Raw genomic sequence first — 20783 nt, 5'->3', positions numbered from 1 at the left:
ATCACCCATAATCCTCCTAGTCAGAGATAATCACTATTAATGGGTTTTTTAAAATGCATATATATGATTTTTTTTTTCCTGTTTTAAAATTGGGATTAGGCTGCAAATGTGGCCTTGGCTTGCCTCAGGCTTGGCCCTTGAAACTGGACCAGGTTCTTTGTCTCCAAGGCTCCCCAGTGTCTGCCGTTCCCCTTTAGGTGGCTGTCTCATTTGCCTTTCCCAAGAGGAGGGAGACCATGTTCCATGGATGTGTGTCCACCTTGGTTCATGAGATCCCAGGAGTCCCAGAGTTTAATTCTGACTATCTCTGAGTGTGTGTGTGTGTGTTTGTGTGCATGTGCGTGTATGTGTGTGTGTGTGTGTCTGACAGAGACAGATGGAGAGGCAGGGAGAAAGCACACACGCAGGTCACTGAGCAGGAACACCCTAATGGGATATCAGACAGGCAGGATCACAGTCCCTGGTGATCACAGTCCGATTTCGGGCTCTTTGTCTGAGCCAGTGACAAATATCAAAGAAGCCATCCTTATCTCCTTTCCACGGAGCAGCTGGAGCTCTTCAGTAAGCTAATCAATTCCCATCATTTGAAAAAGGAAAACAAATTTGTGATTTGTTGCCCATCCTGGGAGCGGGTGCTGAGAACAGGATTGCCAGCTGAGGCATTAGTGTCAGACCCTAGCTGCTAGCTGGGTTGGTGGAGACTCTCAGATTGTACCCATCCCCCCTTGGCCTGCAGACTAGGGCTGCTCAGAGAGTCTGGGGATGTCACAGCTGGAGGGACCTGGGCTTTTACCATTCCACTGCCAGATGGGGGAGACAACATTTCCCATCTCCCAGATGGGGGAGACAACATTTCCCATCTCCCAGACAGGGGAGACAGGGCACCAAGAGGGGGCTGGGACATGCCCAGGGCCACATGGAAAGTTGGAGGCTGAGCTGGGTCTGGAGCCATGTGTGGTATCCCACATGGCAGTTTTTCTTCTCAGGAGTAGACTGAGAAGGAGGGCATGGCGGTGGATGGGGGGAGGGGCGTGACAGTAAAAGAAACCATCAGGTCTACTTCCTGCTCATCTGTCTCATCCTCTCCAAGATCCTTCGCACCCAAGACAGAAGAAACTACACTCTCTGCACTATGTTTATATTGTTTGGTATCTGACTGTCCTCTGTCCAAGGAGAGTCCGGGGGTATTTCTACCTAATATCTAACCCAGATGCTTCTGCTGCTTCTGAGATTCACTTTCCTTCCTTCATTTAACAAATACCTGCTAACTACTGACACACACCCCAGCCCCCAGGCAGGAGTATTTTAGACCATGTGAACCCAGCAGGGAACATGACAGTGAAGTCCCTGCTCCCTTGGAATTTATGTCCACTGGGCTGTGGGGCTCTCACTGGGAGACCAAATGGCTGTGCTCAATTTTCTGATCACTTAAATCTAGCCAGCGCAGACTGCAGGACACAAAGTCATGTGGGACAGAGTTCTATTGCAATTGTTCACTTACTATTGCTATGGAACAGCTAACCCAAAACCTAGTGATGCATGGCAGCTGATATACTATGTTCATGGATTCTGTGGGCCAGAATAGAGCACAGGAGAGGGTGGCTTAGCTCAACTCCACAGTTCCCGAGTCTCAACTGGGACAACTAGAAGGTTGGGTATTACTTGGTGGCTAGGGGCCCAGAATCACTGGAGACATTTTCACTCATATCTGGTGGTTGATGATGGCTGTCAACTAGGTTGTCAGCAGGAGCTCCTAAGTGTAGTCTCTGCATGGGCTAGTTTGGGCTTCCTTACAGCATGGTGGCTAGGTTCCAAGGATGAATGTCCCAAGAAAGCCAGGTGGAAGCTGCATCTCCATTTTAACCTAGCCTCAGAAGTCACAGAGCATCTAGATTCAAGGGAAGGAATGAAGACATAACTGCTTGGTGGGAGAAGTCTTACAGTCACATCATGAGAACATGTGAGATGGGAGACATTGTTGTGGTCATCTTTGGCAAATACAATGGGCCACACGGATGTTTTAGGAGCTCACAACCTTTTGTGAGGAAGCAGAGTATAAAAGAACAGCGGCTATCATTTCTCACGCACTTATACCTCCTAGGCACTGTGGTCAGCCTGCTGTTTGTATCATCAAGCAACCTCTGTGGTGAGCACTGTTAGCCTTGTCTTGCAGATGGAAAAACTGAAGTTCAGAAATATTATACTGCTTGCCTAAGTCATACAGCTGGGATTTGCATCCAAGTCTGTCTGCCTCCCAAATCATGGTCTTTACCACTGCTACAGTGCCTCTCCCTCCCTGTCCTCGAGTAAATTTTTATCCCAGAAGTGTGGTGAGAAGCTTGGACACATATCTCGGAAGGGGTGGGGGTAGCTAGTGTTCAGATCTGGGAAGTCTTGGCAGAGGTGACACTTGAGCAAGGTCTTGAAAGATGTTTTAAACTTGGACTTCTGGAGCAGAAAGTAGCATTCCTAGTGAAGTAACAATGGGCTAGCAGGATCGTTCGGGGAGTGCTGACAAGACCCAGAATCCTGGTCTTAGACCCATTCACATGCCAACACATTGAAAACTGTACCCTGGGTAAGGGGCTGGGGGCCAGTGGATGGATTTAGTCCCCAGAAAAAATGCAAGCATCCCCTGTCCCTCTCCACTGTACTGCCATCAACTTCCTCCTTCAGCAGTTAGGGATGAAGGGGAGGCTCCCACATACAACCCCCACCTCCACGTGCAGATTTGGGTTTGCCCTTTGGAGATGGGGTGAGCCTGAGCTGCCTCTGGTTTATGCCCACAAGTTTCTGCTGATGCAAATTGAGCCTCAGAGCAGGTAGCATCCCCTCAGGAGGCTAGCTTTAGGACATCAGAAATGAGAGGTTTAATTATTGCAACTGTAGGAATCTTGCATATTTCTGGAGCAGTTCCTGCCCCTTCCAGTCTCTCTCCCTTTCAAGTCTTCCTCTCTTATCCACACTTGGCACCCTCTCCCTCACTCTTCTGTTTTTCTCTTATTTCCCTCTTTGCATCTATCTCCAACCCCTGCCCCCTAACTCCACTCTCCTGTCTCCTGTTTTCATTTTTCTCTGTCTCTCATCTCTCCCATGTCCTGTCTGTCTTTCTCTCTCTGTTTCCCTCCTTCCCCTCTCCCTCTCTTCTTCACTTTCTTTGGGATGATGGCAGCCTGTTCTCTTCCCGGACAGACCATCTAATTGAAATGGAGCATTCTAGAGAATGTTAATAGGAAAAGCAGCATTAATTAGCCAATGCTGGCATAATTAGCTTCCTCATCTCACTGCCTGGCGTCTAACTAGATAATGAGTCTCTTTCCGTTCAAACAGAGGGCAGGCAGGACAAGGGGGCAGGCCATGCCTGGGGACACCGGGGGGCCTCCTGCCTTTGGGCCACCCTGCTGGAGTCCTCAGACTGCCCTCTCCTGCCAGGCCCTCCTGCTGCTTGTGCCCACATCTTGGGGAGACAGATGCCCGGCCCCTGTCTGTGCCCAAAGTTTTGACGTCCCTGGAGCTGCATATTAAGTGGTCTGAGCCGGACAAATAGTGGCTGCAGCTGCAGCATCCCAAAGAGGGGGTGGGAAGCTATTGAGAGTTCTTGAGGACTATGACAGGCATCTAGTGCTGTCAGAGCCACGTGGCAATGGCTGAGCACATTACAGTCCCCAGAGAGGAGCAAAGAAATGTATTCATGTGATATATAATAACAAATATACCACACAGACAGCAGGGTGCTTCTTCCCTAGAGGAATCGTGTGGGAAACGGCCACAGATTCGGAGGTTCACTGCCTTGCCAGTGTTCACACTACCAGGACCCAAATAAGGGTTCAATTCCAGACAGCGTGTTCTTTCCCTTCTGCCCCGATACTTTTGGACAACTTCATAGTTGCTCATTAAATAAAAGTGATTGCGACAAAGTCACACCTCACATTGGCTTTGAGTTCTAAAATCAGAGAATGCAGCAAAAATTGGGAAATCATACATAACCAAAATTCCCCTCGAATATCCCTTCCTTGTGGAGGAACATCTCTTCCGTTTGCAACTGGGCCCTGATTCTCATTTTTCAGTGGCCTTGAAAGCCCTGATCTAGTTGGGAGCTGTGATGGGCAAATAATAGGATTTTTTCTTTCTGTTTTGTACACGTGTGGCTGAATTCAGTTAAGTGCAGTTAAGTGCCTGTTTGATGCGATTCCATTGTAGTATCTGTCTTAGTTATGAGTGGGCAAGGTTAACACTCGGGGTGGGCAACTGCAGCTATGGGAGCACCATCCTCTCCTTCTCTGTAGCCTGCTCACCCTCTCCCTCTCCTGTAGGCTATGGACTCAGAGGATGACCCCTTGCTGCAAGATGTGTGGCTAGAGGAGGAGCAGGAAGAGGAGGAGGAAGCAATGGGTGAGGCCTTTAGGAGGGGCCAGAAGAAGCCGGGGCCCCACGCTGGGGCAGGGAGGCAGTGTTGCTGGCGGCGCTGGACCTTGCCATCCCGGCCCCCAGCCTCAGGCTTCTGGAGTACCCTGGGCTGGGCCTTCACCAATCCGTGCTGTGCAGGGCTGGTGCTCTTTCTGGGCTGCAGCATCCCCATGGCCTTGTCAGCCTTCATGTTCCTCTACTACCCGCCACTGGACATCGACATCTCCTACAATGCCTTTGAGATCCGCAACCATGAGGCCTCCCAGCGTTTTGACGCCCTCGCGCTGGCGCTCAAATCCCAGTTTGGGTCCTGGGGGCGCAACCGGCGCGACCTGGCTGACTTCACTTCTGAGACACTTCAGCGCCTCATCACAGAGCAGTTGCAGCAACTACATCTAGGGAACCACTCGCGGCCGGCCGCCCGAGCCCCACACACGGTGGTCGCTGTAGCCACCCAGAATGGCTTGTTGTGGGACACCGCAACCGCCCAGAAGCCAACAGGCAATCGAAGCGGGCGTCTCCGGCGAGAGGCTCCACCCCTGGAGAGGCCAGCAGCCAACCAGAGTGAAACACCGATAAACCCTGGGCCAGACAAGAGTGGGCAGCGCCCACCCAGTGCCCCGCCCCCCACAGCAGCCGCGGCCAATCAGAGCCGTGCCCGCCGCGGCGCCTCGCGCTGGGACTACTCACGCTCCTATGTGAGCGCCAACACCCAGACACATGCGCACTGGCGCATTGAGCTCATCTTCCTGGCACGCGGCGACGCTGAGCGCAACATTTTCACGAGTGAGAGGCTGGTCACAATCCACGAGATTGAGCGCAAGATCATGGACCACCCGGGTTTCCGGGAGTTCTGCTGGAAGCCCCATGAAGTGCTCAAGGACCTGCCGCTCGGCTCCTACTCCTACTGCTCCCCGCCCAGCTCGCTCATGACCTACTTCTTCCCCACTGAGAGGGGTGGCAAGATTTACTATGATGGCATGGGCCAGGACCTGGCCGACATCCGGGGTGAGCAGCCCTAGGTGTGCTGGGGTGGGGCCTGTAGGGACCCAGTCTGAAGGACCCTGGAAGAGGGGCTTTTAAGGGGTGGAGACTGAAGATAGGTGGGGCTTGGGCTGAAGGGGCATGGTTAATAAGATGGGGCGGGGCTTAGAGGTTAAAGGAAGGCTTGGCTCTGCAGTGCTCTGCAGGTTGGTAAGAGGATGCAGCTGGAATTGGCTGTGAAGTGGAGTCAGGCCGGAGCTGAGTGCTGGGCAGGCCTGCAGGCCATTGATTGAGGAAGGGCAGGGACAGGGTTGGATGTGAGATGGAATCTGAGGGAGGCAAGGAAGGAGGTGCATACCTAGATTGATGGAGATTGGGAGTTACGCTGTGCCCAGAGTTAGATAAAGCTTGGGCTGGGGCTTGGGCATGACATTGGTCATGTGGTTTCAGAGAACTGGACATTTGGAGAGAGGCTGAGGTTGCAGGAAGATCAAGGTGGATTAGTTTGAGGTACATTAGGGATGGGACTTGAGAAAGAATGGGGAGGGGACAGAGGCTGGCTGTGGGGGCCGGGCTTCAGTATGTCTTTTAAGGTGGACATGGCAGGATTCTAAGCAGATGAAGGTGGGACTGGGATGGGAAGGAGTTACAGGACTACAGAGACTGAGCCTTAGTATTAGGTGAAGTTGAAGCTGAAGTGAAGGTGTAAACTTAGTGGGAGCCACCTGAGCAGATCCTAGGGGCTGCTCTTTTGGGGCAGCAGTGATTTCTCTAAACCATCCCTCTGTCCTGTTAGAGACAGTTGGAGGCAGCCCAAGCTGGAACAGTTTTCCATTTCCTTAAAAAGGGGGTGAGATGTTGAGGAGGGCAGGATGACCTTGATGGAAGGTTTGTGGGAGCTGACTTACTGAGCTCCTTGGACCTCTCGACCCCTGCCCCTGCAGGCTCCCTAGAGCTGGCCATGACTCACCCAGAGTTCTACTGGTATGTGGACGAGGGCCTCTCCGCAGAAAACCTCAAGAGCTCCCTCCTACGCAGTGAGATCCTCTTTGGAGCACCCCTGCCCAACTACTACTCCGTGGACGATCGCTGGGAGGAGCAGCGGGCTAAGTTTCAGAGCTTTGTGGTCACCTATGTGGCCATGCTGGCCAAGCAGTCCACTAGGTAGGCAGTCCAGCTGCATCTGATGTGTGCCTGTCCTTATTTGTACCAGGAAAGGGCTGTATTAAGGTAGGGAATTGGTTTCCAGGTGGTTCTTTCTCATACATCCCAGATCCCGTTCTGCAACCTTTTCCCTGGAAGTCTTTCTTTTCAAATCAGAGCCAGAACCAGATACATCCTCATCATCACTCTGACAGATGAAAGGATGCTTTTCCTGGTCAGTGCTAATGGTTAGTGAACATGACAGCTTTGGAGAACTTCTGCCCTGGAGGTCTTGGGTATTGATTTTCTCCTGCAATGGTGCTAGAAGGCTTTCTGGAAAGAGTATTAACCAGGGAGTAAGGAGTTCCTCTCTGCCTTTACTATCCAGGGAGATAGTGGGCAAGTCACTTCACTTCTCTGGGCCTCTGTTACTGCTAAAATGGGAATGATGAGTCCTGCTACCCTTCTGCGGTCATTAGAAGGAGATGAGCTAAGAAATTTGACAGAGCTTTTTGGCAGTAGGTGCTCTGATTGTCCTCTAGTCCTTGGGGTGTGTGTCTGAGAAACAACTGGGCCCCTCCCCACCAGGTAAAAGCATTTGATAGTTCATCTGTCAGTCCTGCAGGGCAATAACTCCAGTGCCTTTCAGTCTCTTGCCCTGACAAGTCAGCCCCTGGCACAGGAGGGATCATTCTGTCTGAAATACCCTCGTTCCTTTATTGAACAGCTACTGTAATAATCAAAGCTGACGTTTATTGTGCTTGCCCTGTGCCACATACTATCCTAAGCCATTTATACACACCATCTAACTTAATTCTTACACCATCCTGATGAGAGAGGAGCTGTTATGATTTTCTCCATCCTACAGTTGAGGAAACTGAGGCACAGTACAATTAAGTAAGCTGTCGAAAATTTTGAGGCTCATAAGTGGTGGAATGGGATTAAAATCTAGGGTTTCTAATGCAGTGCCCTAGCGCTGTGTGTTTTTACAGCAGTTGCTGTACTGAATCTTCTTGCAGCTGTGCTTCATTGCCAGGCAAACCCCTGTTCAGCTACTAAGATCTAACCTGGCTATTATTTACTTGAGATTGCATTAAATTATCACCCTATCCATTTCCGCAGACCTTTGCTTCTCCATAAGACAGGCAAGAAAGAGCAAACACAGGCTCTGTAGTAAGATATATCTGGGGTCAGATCCCAGTTACTCCACCTAATTGTGTTTCAGTGAGTTATTTCACCTCTCTGAGCCTCAGTTTCGTCATAGTGCTTGTCACTCTGTGTTTTACTTTTTTAATTCCTTGTAATTCAAAATGCAGCTCGAATCAGCATTAACATCACCTGGAGACTTGTTAAAAATGTAGAATATCAAGGCTTTTCCCAGACCTATAGAGGTTGCAGATGACTTATTTGGATATATAAGTCTGAAAAAGTTCTGGTTTAATTATTTCTCAGCAGAGTGTGAGTTTGTTGAGGACTGGGATTGCTCCTGCTTCCTTTCTGTAGGCATAGCCCCTAGCACAATTCCTCTTTGTCTGAGGAATGAATGGATGGATGGCTGGATGGAGATGCCTTTGAATATCTAAGGGAAAGGGAAAGGTCCTTGGCTGGGTTGGGAATATGGGAAGGGCTGGCTGTAGAAGGAGCTTCAAGATTTTAGATACCAACAGTTAACTTCTGCTTAATACATTCAGCTGCTGAGACAAAACCCGTGTCCTGGGTTAAAAAAAAAACAATTCTCTTCCCCTTACCATCCCCCTAGAGCTTCATGGGAATTGTGATAACCAGGGCCTCTGTAGTCTTGACGTTAATGCCTTCTTTTAGATCAATAAAATCTTTTTTTTTAATCAGTCTATTATTTGTTACCTGAGAAATGACAACCTACATCTTGACTTATTACAAAGAATACTACAAATTATCACTTTTACTGCTTCCCTGATAATACCAGAATCTTAGAACTCATTCATTGCATTTATGCCCCTTCAGTCTTTTGCCTTATTGTTACATGCATTTTAATTCTACATACATTTTAAACCTCATAAGACATTACATTTTTATTTTACTCAGTCAGAATCCATATTTACTCACATATTTATGTTTTCTGTTGCTCTTCATTACTTTCTACAATTTCATGTTTCCCTCTGGGATCATTTTTCTTGTATCTGAAGAATTCTCTTTAGTATTTTTTTTTTTAGTGTAGGTTTGCTAGTGATAAATTCTCTGTTTGTCTAGAAGGCATCTTTATTTTACTTTCATTTTTGAAATATATTTCTTCTGGTATAGAATTTGCAGTTATTTTCTTTAATACTTTAAAAGATATCAGTCCATTGTGTTTTGACTTTCATCATTTTGAGGGGAAAGTCAGCTGTAAATCTTTTTGTTGCCCCTTTGAACAATTGTCTTTTTTTTCCCCTGGCTGCTTTTAAGATTTCTCTTTGTTTTTGGTTTCAACAATCTTACTATTGTATTTTGATATGGTTTTCTTTGTATTTGTTCTGCTTGAGGTGCACAGACCTTGAATCTGCTGGTTTATAACTCATCACTTTTAGAAATTGCTGGGCTATTATGACCTCAAATACTGCTTCTACCCCATTCTCTGTCCTATCTCCTTTAAGGATTCTAACTACACAAATGTTAGATATTTTCAAAGTCGCATGTGTTTTCTTTGATTTTTGAATATGGTAATAAAAGGTGGGAGCTGGAAAGATAAGCTGAAGAGTCTGGGTAATCAGCATGCTACTTTCTTCATTTTAAAAATTTAATTTAAAAATTTTAATATAATTTTAAAAGTTATACTCCATGTACAGTTATTGCAAAATATTGGCTATATTCCCTATGCTGTACAATACATTCCTATGGCTTATCTTATATGAATCCCATGTGTTCTCAGTCCTCTTTGCCAGGTTTTTCTTTGCTTTGCATGTTTTGGTTTAGATATTCCAATTCACTGATCCTGTCTTCCGTTGTATCTAATTTGATGTTTAATGTCTCTTGAGATTTCAAGGTTAATGTTTTTCTGTTGAGGACTTCCAATAATTCTTTATTATAGATCTAAATCCTTGGTGAAATTTTTCACCATTTAATTTATTTGGTTCATATTCTCCTCTGTGTTCTTAAGCATATTAAGTTATGTTATTATGGATGAAAGTAAAAGTAGCTCAGTCATGTCCAACTCTTTGCAACCCCATGGACCATACAGTCCATGGAATTCTCCAGGCCAGAATACTGGAGTATTCCCTTCTCCAGGGGATCTTCCCAACCCAGGGATTGAACCCAGGTCTCCCACATTGCAGGCGAATTCTTTACCAGATTAGGTTATTGTGGATATCTTTTGATTTTTTTCCCTGTGGTCTGTTCTTTCACTTGGTTTTTGGTCATGTGGTCCTGCCTGTGGGTATGCTTGGTAATTTTTACTGAGTATTGAATATTGTCTGTAAAAACATAGAAGTCCAGATGATGTTATTTCTTCCAGAGGAAGTTTTTCTTTTCCTCCACTAGGCAGGTGGAGTTGTGGCTGATCACCTTAAACAAACAGCAGTTACACAGAGTTGAGGCTGGTTTGTAGTCCTGAAAAGCCACAGCATACCTCTAGTTTGCCCTTGATTCTCTAGGATTTTCAACTGAGAGCCTTGTGTCTTCTGCAGAGCCCGTTTCCCCTGACATGTTCCAAACCCTAAGCTTTGTCTCTCAAAAGAGCTAAAAATATCTCTCCTCTGGTTTTTCTGAGGTTTTCTGCTTAAGTTTGTAGCCTCAAACTCCAGACTGCCCTAGTATTTGGCAGAAGTGCTGCCAAAGGAACTGGCTTTATGCTTTGCTGGTCTGCAAGTCTCTACCCACAGCTCTGCTAGTTTTTCTGACTCCATGCCTAAATTTTCAGCCTCCTGCCTGTGTTCGGAATCAGCAGATACCTCCAGGGTAAACAAAGCGTGGAAGGGAAGCTTATCTTTTGTAGGTTCTTCCCTTTCTGGAGTCTCAGCTCTCTAGTTTCATTGCTTCAGGAAATCTCTAATGTCATCAAATAGATGATTTCTCAATTTTATTTGATTTCTTAGTAGTTCTAAGCAGGAATATTGGTCTTGCTTGAGCTATTCGTTTCTACTCAAGAGTAGACGTTTGGGCCTATGTCTTTCTATAGCTGGAAACTAAAATAGGACCCAGAACCTAGAAGATGTTCTATAAATGCTATACAAATGAATGAATGAATGAACAATTGACCAACCTTTCAGTTTTCTATTCTAATGAAAGCTCAATTAACCCTTTGTTGAATTTAATTCAAAAAAGTAGTCAATTCAAAGATCTCTTCTACATTTTTTGTAAATGTCCTGTTTGACTTTTAAAAACAGCTTTGAGTTGATATACACTAGCTGCATATATTTAAAGTTTACAATTTGATTAGTTTTGACCCATGTATACACTATGAAACCTTTATCACGATCAAGTTAATGAATGGATCCATCACCCTCAGAAGTCTACTCATGTTCCTTTGACAGTCACTCCATCCTGCCTCACCTTCCTTCCCATTTCACCCCAGGACCACTTTCTCTTTTCTATCACTATATATTGGTTTTCATTTTCTAATTTTGTATATATGGCATCTTTTTTTTTTTTTTCCAGTGGGTTTTGTCATACATTGATATGAATCAGCCATGGATTTACATGTATTCCCAATCCCGATCCCCCCTCCCACCTCCCTCTCCACCCGATTCCTCTGGGTCTTCCCAGTGCACCAGGCCTGAGCACTTGTCTCATGAATCCCACCTGGGCTGGTGATCTGTTTCACCATAGATAGTATACATGCTGTTCTTTTGAAATATCCCACCCTCACATTCTCCCACAAAGTTCAAAAGTCTGTTCTGTATTTCTGTGTCTCTTTTTCTGTTTTGCATATAGGGTTATCGTTATCACCTTTCTAAATTCCATATATATGTGTTAGTATGCTGTAATGTTCTTTATCTTTCTGGCTTACTTCACTCTGTATAATGGGCTCCAGCTTCATCCATCTCATTAGGACTGGTTCGAATGAATTCTTTTTAATGGCTGAGTAATATTCCATGGTGTATATGTACCACAGCTTCCTTATCCATTCATCTGCTGATGGGCATCTAGGTTGCTTCCATGTCCTGGCTATTATAAACAGTGCTGCGATGAACATTGGGGTGCACGTGTCTCTTTCAGATCTGGTTTCCTCAGTGTGTATGCCCAGAAGTGGGATTGCTGGGTCATATGGCAGTTCTATTTCCAGTTTTTTAAGAAATCTCCACACTGTTTTCCATAGCGGCTGTACTAGTTTGCATTCCCACCAACAGTGTAAGAGGGTTCCCTTTTCTCCACACCCTCTCCAGCATTTATTGCTTGTAGACTTTTGGATAGCAGCCATCCTGACTGGCGTGTAATGGTACCTCATTGTGGTTTTGATTTGCATTTCTCTAATAATGAGTGATGTTGAGCATCTTTTCATGTATTTGTTAGCCATCTGTATGTCTTCTTTGGAGAAATGTCTGTTTAGTTCTTTGCCCCATTTTTTGATTGGGTCATTTATTTTTCTGGAATTGAGCTGCAGGAGTTGCTTGTATATTTTTGAGATTAATCCTTTGTCTGTTTCTTCATTTGCTATTATTTTCTCCCAATCTGAGGGCTGTCTTTTCACCTTACTTATAGTTTCCTTTGTAGTGCAAAAGCTTTTAAGTTTCATTAGGTCCCATTTGTTTAGTTTTGCTTTTATTTCCAATATTCTGGGAGGTGGGTCATAGAGGATCTTGCTTTGATTTATGTCGGAGAGTGTTTTGCCTATGTTCTCCTCTAGGAGTTTTATAGTTTCTGGTCTTACATTTAGATCTTTAATCCATTTTGAGTTTATTTTTGTGTATGGTGTTAGAAAGTGTTCTAGTTTCATTCTTTTACAAGTGGTTGACCAGTTTTCCCAGCACCACTTGTTAAAGAGGTTGTCTTTTTTCCATTGTATATCCTTGCCTCCTTTGTCAAAGATAAGGTGTCCATAGGTTCGTGGATTTATCTCTGGGCTTTCTATTCTGTTCCATTGATCTATATTTCTGTCTTTGTGCCAGTACCATACTGTCTTGATGACTGTGGCTTTGTAGTAGAGTCTGAAGTCAGGCAGGTTGATTCCTCCAGTTCCATTCTTCTTTCTCAAGATTACTTTGGCTATTCGAGGTTTTTTGTATTTCCATACAAATTGTGAAATTCTTTGGTCTAGTTCTGTGAAGAATACCGTTGGTAGCTTGATAGGGATTGCATTGAGTCTATAGACTGCTTTGGGTAGAATAGCCATTTTGACAATATTAATTCTTCCAATCCATGAACACGGTATGTTTCTCCATCTGTTTGTGTCCTCTTTGATTTCTTTCATCAGTGTTTTATAGTTTTCTATGTATAGGTCCTTTGTTTCTTTAGGTAGATATACTCCTAAGTATTTTATTCTTTTTGTTGCAATGGTGAATGGTATTGTTTCCTTAATTTCTCTGTCTGTTTTTTCATTGTTAGTATATAGGAATGCAAGGGATTTCTGTGTGTTAATTTTATATCCTGCAACTTTACTATATTCATTGATTAGCTCTAGTAATTTTCTGGTAGAGTCTTTAGGGTTTTCTATGTAGAGGATCATGTCATCTGCAAACAGTGAGAGTTTTACTTCTTCTTTTCCTATCTGGATTCCTTTTACTTCTTTTTCTGCTCTGATTGCTGTGGCCAGAACTTCCAACACTATGTTGAATAGTAGTGGTGAGAGTGGGCACCCTTGTCTTGTTCCTGATTTCAGGGGAAATGCCTTCAATTTTTCACCATTGAGGGTGATGCTTGCTGTGGGTTTGTCATATATAGCTTTTATTATGTTGAGGTATGTTCCTTCTATTCATATAGAATGCACAGTTTTGACTGATCTCATTCACTCAGCCTAATTGTTTTGAATTGTATCCATGTTGTTGCATGTATTGACAGTTTATTCTTTTTAAGTGCTGGGTAGTATCATTGTGTGGAGATGCCAACTTTTGTTCATCCACTCACTTGTTTATGGATATTTGGGTTATTTCCAGGTTTGGCTATTGTAGATAGAGATGTTACAAAGCCTTTGTGTGAACAAATGCCTTCATTTGTCTCAGATAAATATCTGGGAGTGGTATGACTAGGTCATATGATAGGTGTATGTTTAACTTTTAAAAAAACCATGAATGTAGTTTTTTAAGATTTTTTTTTTAATGTGGATCATTTGTTTAAAATCTTTATTGAATTTGTTACAATACTCCTTCCGTTTTATGCTTTGGTTTTTTGGCCGCAAGGTCTGTGAGATTTGAGCTCCCCCATCAGGGCTTGAATCTACACCCCCTGCACTGGAAGGCAAAGTCTTAACCACTGAACTTCCAGGGAAGCCCCCATGTGAGTTTAACTTTTTAAGAAACTGTCAGATTGTTTTCCAAATTGATTGTACCATTTTACATTCTCACCCAGTATAAAAGAATTCCAGTTCCTCCACAAACTCTGTAACAGTTGGTATGGTCAGTTTGAAAGTGAAAATGTTAGTCACTCATTCCTGTCCAACTCTTTGTGACCCCATGGACCATAGCCCACCTGACTCCTCTCCAGGGGTTCTTCCTGACCCAGGGATTGAACCTGGGTCTTCTGCACCACACGCATATTCTTTACCATCTGAGCCACCAGGGAAGTCCATGGTCAGTTTGAAAAGTCTAAATTAGCCATTCTGTGTAGTGATATCTCACTATAGTTTTAACTTGGATTTCTGTACTTCCTAGTGATGTTCACATGCTTATTTGACATCCATTTGTCTTTGTTGGTGAACTATTTAGATTTTTTGACTATTTTAATACTGGCTTTACATTTAGTTCTGTGATATTCCATTTTTAGTTCATCTTTGTATATGGTGTAAGACATATACTGCATATACTTTATATGTAGCATAAGGTGCTGGTATTTATTATTTTATATGGATATCCAGTTGTTCCAGCATCATTTATTTAAAATATCATTCCTTCTTCACTGAATTGACTTAGAATCTTGGACAAAAGTCTTTTGTCCATATATATGTGGGTCTGTTTCTGGACTCTGTTCTGTTCCATCAACCAATTTTTTAAATTTTATTTACACATTGGTATTACACTGTCTTGATTATGGTAGCTTTATGCCATGTCTTGTCCAAGTGTTGGCCTTCCAACTTTTTGTTCTTTTTCAAAGTTATATTAGTTATTCTGGGGCCTTTACGTTTCCCTTTGAATTTTATTTTATTTATTTATTGTTTCTTAATGGTTGGTTCATTTTCTTTCTTTCTTTCTTTTTTTTTTTTTTGGCCATGCATGCAGGAGCTTAGCTCCCTGACCAGGTTGGAACCTGTGCCCCCTGCAACGGAAGTACAGAAAACTAACCACTGGACTTCCAGGGAATTCCTTTCCTATGAATTTTAGAAGCAGCTTATCCATTTCCCTAAATAAAAGTCCACTGGGATCCTGATTATGTTTATGTCAAATACTTGGATCAATTTGAGGAGAAATGACATCTTAACAGTATTGAGTCTCATGATCAAATTAACCCGATGAATCTGATATCTTTTGTCAGATTTGTCCCTATTTCACATTCTTATTCTACTGTAAATGATATTTTTAAAAATTTCCTTGTTAGTTGAAAGTATACCAGTTGTTAGTTGCTTCTATTGGGGTGACCAAAAAGTTCTTTGGGGTTTTTCCATACCATGTATGGATGTGAGAGTTGGACCATAAAGAAAGCTGAGTGCTAAAGAATTGATGCTTTTTAACTGTGATGCTAGAGAAGACTCTTGAGAGTCCCTTGGACTGCAAGGAGATCAAATCAATAAATCAAAAAAAAAAAAATCAACGCTGTATATTCATTGGAAGGACTGATGCTGAAACTGAAGCTCCAATATTTTGGCCACCTGATGCAAAGAACCGACTCATTGGAAACGACCCTGATACTGGAAGGATTAAGGGCAGGAGGAGAAGAGGGTGGCAGAGGATGAGATGGTTAGATAGCATCACCAACTCAATGGACATAAATTTGAATAAACTCTGGGAGATAGTGAAGGACAGGGAAGCCTGGTGTGCTGCAGTCCATGGGTTCACAAAGAGTCAAACAAGACTTTGTGACTGAACAACAACAATACCATGGAAATCCCAAATGAATGTTTTGGCCAACTCAACATATAGAAATATAATTGACTTTGGGTCCTGCAACCTTGATAAGCTCCTTTATAAGTTCTAGAAATTTCTTCATAGATTTCATTTAATTTTCTACATAATCAATCATGTCTTTTGCTAATAAAGACAGTTTTACTTCTTCCTTTCCAATTTGGATTTCTTTTACTTCTTTGTCTTGTCTGAATGCACTGGCTAGAACCTCCAATACAATGTTGAATGAAAGTGATGAGAATGGACAACCTTTCATTATCCCTGACTGAAGTCTGTAGGTGTATTTGTAAATGTCTCTTATCAGATTAAGGAAGTTCCCTTCTATTCCTAATTTGCTGATAAGTTTTTTTTTAATCAGTAATGAATATTGGATTTTTCCCAAATATTTTTCTGCATCTAGAGAGAGAACATACATTTTTCATTTTTAGTTTAATATGATGAATTATATTAATTGAGTTTTAAAGTTTAAACCATCCTTGCTCTCTTGGACAGATTCCCCTTGGGATTATCCTTTTTATATAGTGTTAGATTCTATTTGTATTCTTTATTCATTGGCATGTTAATGATGGATACTGGGCTGTAGTTTTCTTGTAGTATCTTTGTTTGATTTTGATATCAAAATGTCTTCCAGAATGAGGTGAGAAATATTGTCTTCAGTTTTCTGGAAGGTTTGTATGGAACTGGTATTACTCTTCCTTAAATGTTTGGTAGAATTTATCAATGAAACTATCTGAATCTGGAGTTTTCTTTAGGGGAAGGTTTTAACTACAAATTCAATTTTTTTTTTTAAATTCAAAAAATGTTTTGGGCCATGCCATGTAGCATGCAGGATATTATTTCCCAATCAGGGATCAAACGTGTGCCCCCTGCAGTGAAAGTACAGAGTCTTAACCACTGGATTGCTAGGGAAGTCCCTACAAATTCAATTTTTAAATATATGTATAGAGCTTCCCTAGTGGCTCAGACGGTAAAGAATCTGCCCATAATATGGGAGACCCAGATTTGATCCTGGGGTCAGGAAAATCCCCTGGAGAAGCGAATGGCTACCCACTCCAATATTCTTGCCTGGAGAATTCCATGGACAGAGGGGCCTGGCAGGCTGTAGTCCAGCCTGCAAAGAGTTGCAAAGAGTCAGACATCACTGAGCAACTAACACTTTTGTAAGGCTATTAAAGTTATTTCTATATTCTTACACAAGCTTTGGTAGTATATTTCATGAAATTTGTCCACTTCATTTAAATGGTAAAAATTTGTTGGTGCAACGTAATTCATAATAAATATTCCCTTATTATCTTTGAATACTTACTTAAATTGTAGTGGTATCACCTCCTTCATGTGTGTCTTATCTCCTTTTTTCATGACCAGTCTGGCTAGAAATTTATCAATCTTATTGGTCCTCTCAAAGAGCTAGATTTTGGTTTCTTTGATATTTATTGTCTGTTTGTTTGCTTATATACTTATACTCTGATCTACATTATTTCCCTTCTTCCACTTACATTATGTATAATTTTCTCTTGTTTTGCTTTCTTGCAGCAGAAGCTGAGGTCATTGATTTGAAAACTGTATTCTTTTCTAATACAGGTGTTTATTGCTATAAAATTCCCCTTAAGCATCATTTTAGCACATCTCACACATTTTGACATGTGCTTTTATTTTCACTCAATTCGAAATACTCTCAATTTTCCCTTTTGATCTCTTCTTTAATCCTAATATTATTTAAAAGTTTGTTAGTCTACAAATGTTTAGGAATTTCCCAGGTAGTGTTTTGTCACTAATTTTTAATTTAATTCCATTGTGGTCATAGAACATACTTTTTATGACTTAAGTTATTCTAAATTTTCTGGGTCTTATTTTATGGTCTAGAGTGTGGTTTGTCCTGATGAATGTTCCCTGTGCACTTAAATGTTTTCTGCTGTTGTTGGGTGGAGTGTTCTGTAAATGTCGATTAAGTCAGGTTGGTTGATTGTGTTGTTCAAGTCTTCTGTATCCATACTGATCCTCTGTCTAATTGTTCTAGCAGTTATTGAGAAAGGAGTTTTGAAATGGCCAACTATTTGCAGGTTTGTCTATTTCTTTTTTCATTTCTGTCAGTTTTTGCTTCATGTATTTTAAAGCTCTGTTATTAGGTCCAAAGCAATTAGTATTGTTGCATTCTTTTAACAAACTGAGCCCTTTATAATTTTTAAATGACTTTCTTTATTTCTAGTAATATTCTTTGCCCTGAAATTTATTTCATTTATTATTAATGTAACCACTCCGGGTTTCTTTTGATCCATGTCAGCATGGTACTTTTTTCTGTACTTTTATTTTTAACCTATTTGTGTCAACATTGAACATGAGTTTCTTGTAGGCAGCTGGGTCTTGATTTTTTAATCTAATCTGACTGCCTCTGCCTTTTATTTTGGATATTTAGACCTTTTACAAGAGGCAGTGATCAAGACCATCCCCAAGAAAAAGAAATGCATAAAGGCCAAATGGTTGTCTGAGGAGGCCTTACAAATAGCTGAGAAAAGAAGAGAAGCTAAAGGCAAAGGAGAAAAGGAAAGATATACCCATTTGAATGCAGAGTTCCAAAGAATAGCAAGGAGAGATAAGAAAGCCTTCCTCAGTGATCAATGCAAAGAAATAGAGGAAAATAATAGAATGGGAAAGACTAGAGGTTTCTTCAAGAAAATTGCTTTTTCAGTGGTCATGTATGGATGAAGAAAGCTTAGCCCCAAAGAATTGATGCTTTTGAACTGTGGTGTTAGATAAGACTCTTGAGAGTCCCTTGGACTGCAAGGAGATCTAACCAGTCCACCCTAAAGGAAATCAGTTCTGAATATTCATTGGAAGGACTGATGCTGAAGCTAAAACTCCCAATACTTTGACCACCTGATGCGAAGAACCGACTCATTGGAAAAGACCCTGATGCTGGGAAAGATTGAAGGCAGGAGGAGGAGGTGACGACAGAGGATGAGATGGTTGGATGGCATCACCAACTCTATGGACATGAGTTTGAGTAAGCTCTGGGAGTTACTGATGGACAGGGAAGCCTGGTGTATTGCAGTCCATGGAGTCGCAAAGAGTTGGACACGACTGAGGGACTGAACTAAACTGAGACCTTTTACAGTTAGTATGTTGTTAACATGGTTAGACTTAAGACAGTTTTATTTCATTCTCTTTTCCCCATATATTCTTAGTTCCTTTTTCTTCTCTTCTGCCTTCTTTTGGACTGAGAATCTTTTATTGTTCCATTTTATTTCCTTTGGTTTTTTTAGCTATAAATATTTAATTTAGTGGTTGCTTCAGAGTTCATCCTTAAGTTATCAGTGTACCTTCAAATGATGTTAAACCACTTCAGGTATAGTGTACACTATATATGAATAGCATACCACCATTTCCTTCCTCCTGACCTTTATACTATTGTTGTCATATATTTTATTTTCATATATGTTATAAACCCCACACTACATTACTATTATTTCTGTTTAAATGGTCAGCCATCATTTTAAAAAATTTATGTAATGTGAAATTTTTATACACTTATTCATGTTGTTACCATCTCTAGTCCTTTTTATTCCTTTGTGTAGATGTGTATTTCTGTTTGTAATAATTTGCCTTCTCCCTGAAGGATTTCCTTTAACATCTCTTGTAGTGAAGGTGTACTGAAGGTGAATTCTTTCCGGTTTTGTATACTGAAAAAAAAAATCTTTATTTTACCTTTGTTTTTGAAATATACATTTCAAATTCTAGAATTCTGGGTTGACTTTTTTCCTCCATCGGTGAAGGGTCTTGCCCCATTGTCTTCTCACTTGCGTTGTTTCTGAAGGGAAATTTCCTGTCATTCTTACTTTCGTTCCTCTGTGCATAATGCATCTTTTTTCCTCAGTCTGCTTTTAAGATTTTATCTTGGTCACTTATTTTGAGCAATTTGATTATGATGTGCATTGTTGTTTTATTTATGATTTTTTGTGCGTGGGGTCTGCTGCTCAAGCTTTTTGAATCAAGGGGTTTATCATTTTCATCAAGTTTGGAAAACTTTCATGCTCTTTTAAGATGTCTGTTAACCCATATATTGCTTGCTCATTCACTCATTTGTGTCTCTTTGTGACCCCATGGGCTGTAGCCAGCCAGGCTTCTCTGTCCATGGAATTTTCCAGGCAAGAATACTGGAGTGTGTTGCCATTTTGTACTCCAGGGGATCTTCCTGACCCAGTGATTGAACCTGTGTCTCTTGTGTCTCCTACATTGGCAGGCAGGCTCTTTTCCATTGCACCATATATTAGGATGTACCAAAGCCTGGAAACTTTCTCAAGCCAGTAAGTCAGAGTGATCACAAAGTCCATATTATTTCTCATCTCTTAGAGATCACCATTCTTTGTTGTCATGTCCAGAATCTTTTTTTCATGTATTCTCTCTCTCTTTTTTTTATTGTTAGTTTCACAGGAGAGGAAATATAGATGTCATCTTGTTACTCCATCTTGACCAGGAACAGATCTCACCCATCTTGGTATTTTAAAAGTCAACTTCACCAACTTGGTTAAGTTTTTCTAATAGCTTTTGTTAAATGGACACTGAATAGCACTGTAAGACTGAGTATCTGGAAGCTGATTTGAATTTAGAATTTTGCTGTGAACAATTGAGAATTGAGGATAATTGAGAATGACATAGAATTCAGCTATAATTGACTATTGTCTGTGTGGAGCAGCAAGCTCAACCTCACTGATAATTCAGTCCCACCCGAGACATGCTAGTTTCACTTGTCTAGAGTATGACCTGGACATCAGGATTCTTGAAAGCCCCCAGGTGATCATAATGTACAACCAAGATAAAGAGCCACTGAGGAGGTGTATGGTTCGTGGTCCTCCTCCATCTCTGATCCACTCTGTCTTTCCTCCCTCTGTGTCCTCCCTCCCCAGCAAAGTCCAGGTCCTGTATGGGGGCACAGACCTCTTTGATTATGAGGTTCGCAGAACCTTCAACAACGACATGCTCCTGGCCTTCATCAGCAGCAGCTGCATCGCGGCTCTCGTCTACGTTCTCACCTCCTGCTCAGGTACAGTTTCTCCAGCGGCCCCACGTGGAGCCAGCCCCTTCGTTGCT

At 42.2% G+C, this 20783-nt stretch overlaps 1 protein-coding gene across 1 annotated transcript in view; it reads left to right on the top strand.

Annotated features, from left to right (window-relative positions):
• DISP3 (dispatched RND transporter family member 3) overlaps positions 1-20783 on the top strand; it is a 58162-nt gene that overhangs the window by 16641 nt on the left and 20738 nt on the right. Inside the window, exons 2-4 of the mRNA XM_061161225.1 lie at positions 4314-5415; positions 6336-6555; positions 20600-20736. Coding sequence (XP_061017208.1) covers positions 4317-5415; positions 6336-6555; positions 20600-20736 — 1456 coding nt within the window. The 5' untranslated portion in view covers positions 4314-4316. The remainder of the gene's footprint in view (positions 1-4313; positions 5416-6335; positions 6556-20599; positions 20737-20783) is intronic.

Source organism: Dama dama, chromosome 14 (genome assembly GCF_033118175.1).
Source record: "Dama dama isolate Ldn47 chromosome 14, ASM3311817v1, whole genome shotgun sequence".
Lineage (NCBI taxonomy): Eukaryota > Metazoa > Chordata > Mammalia > Artiodactyla > Cervidae > Dama > Dama dama.
The sequence above is the reverse complement of the archived record's forward strand: the minus strand, read 5'-3'. Positions and strand labels throughout refer to the sequence as shown.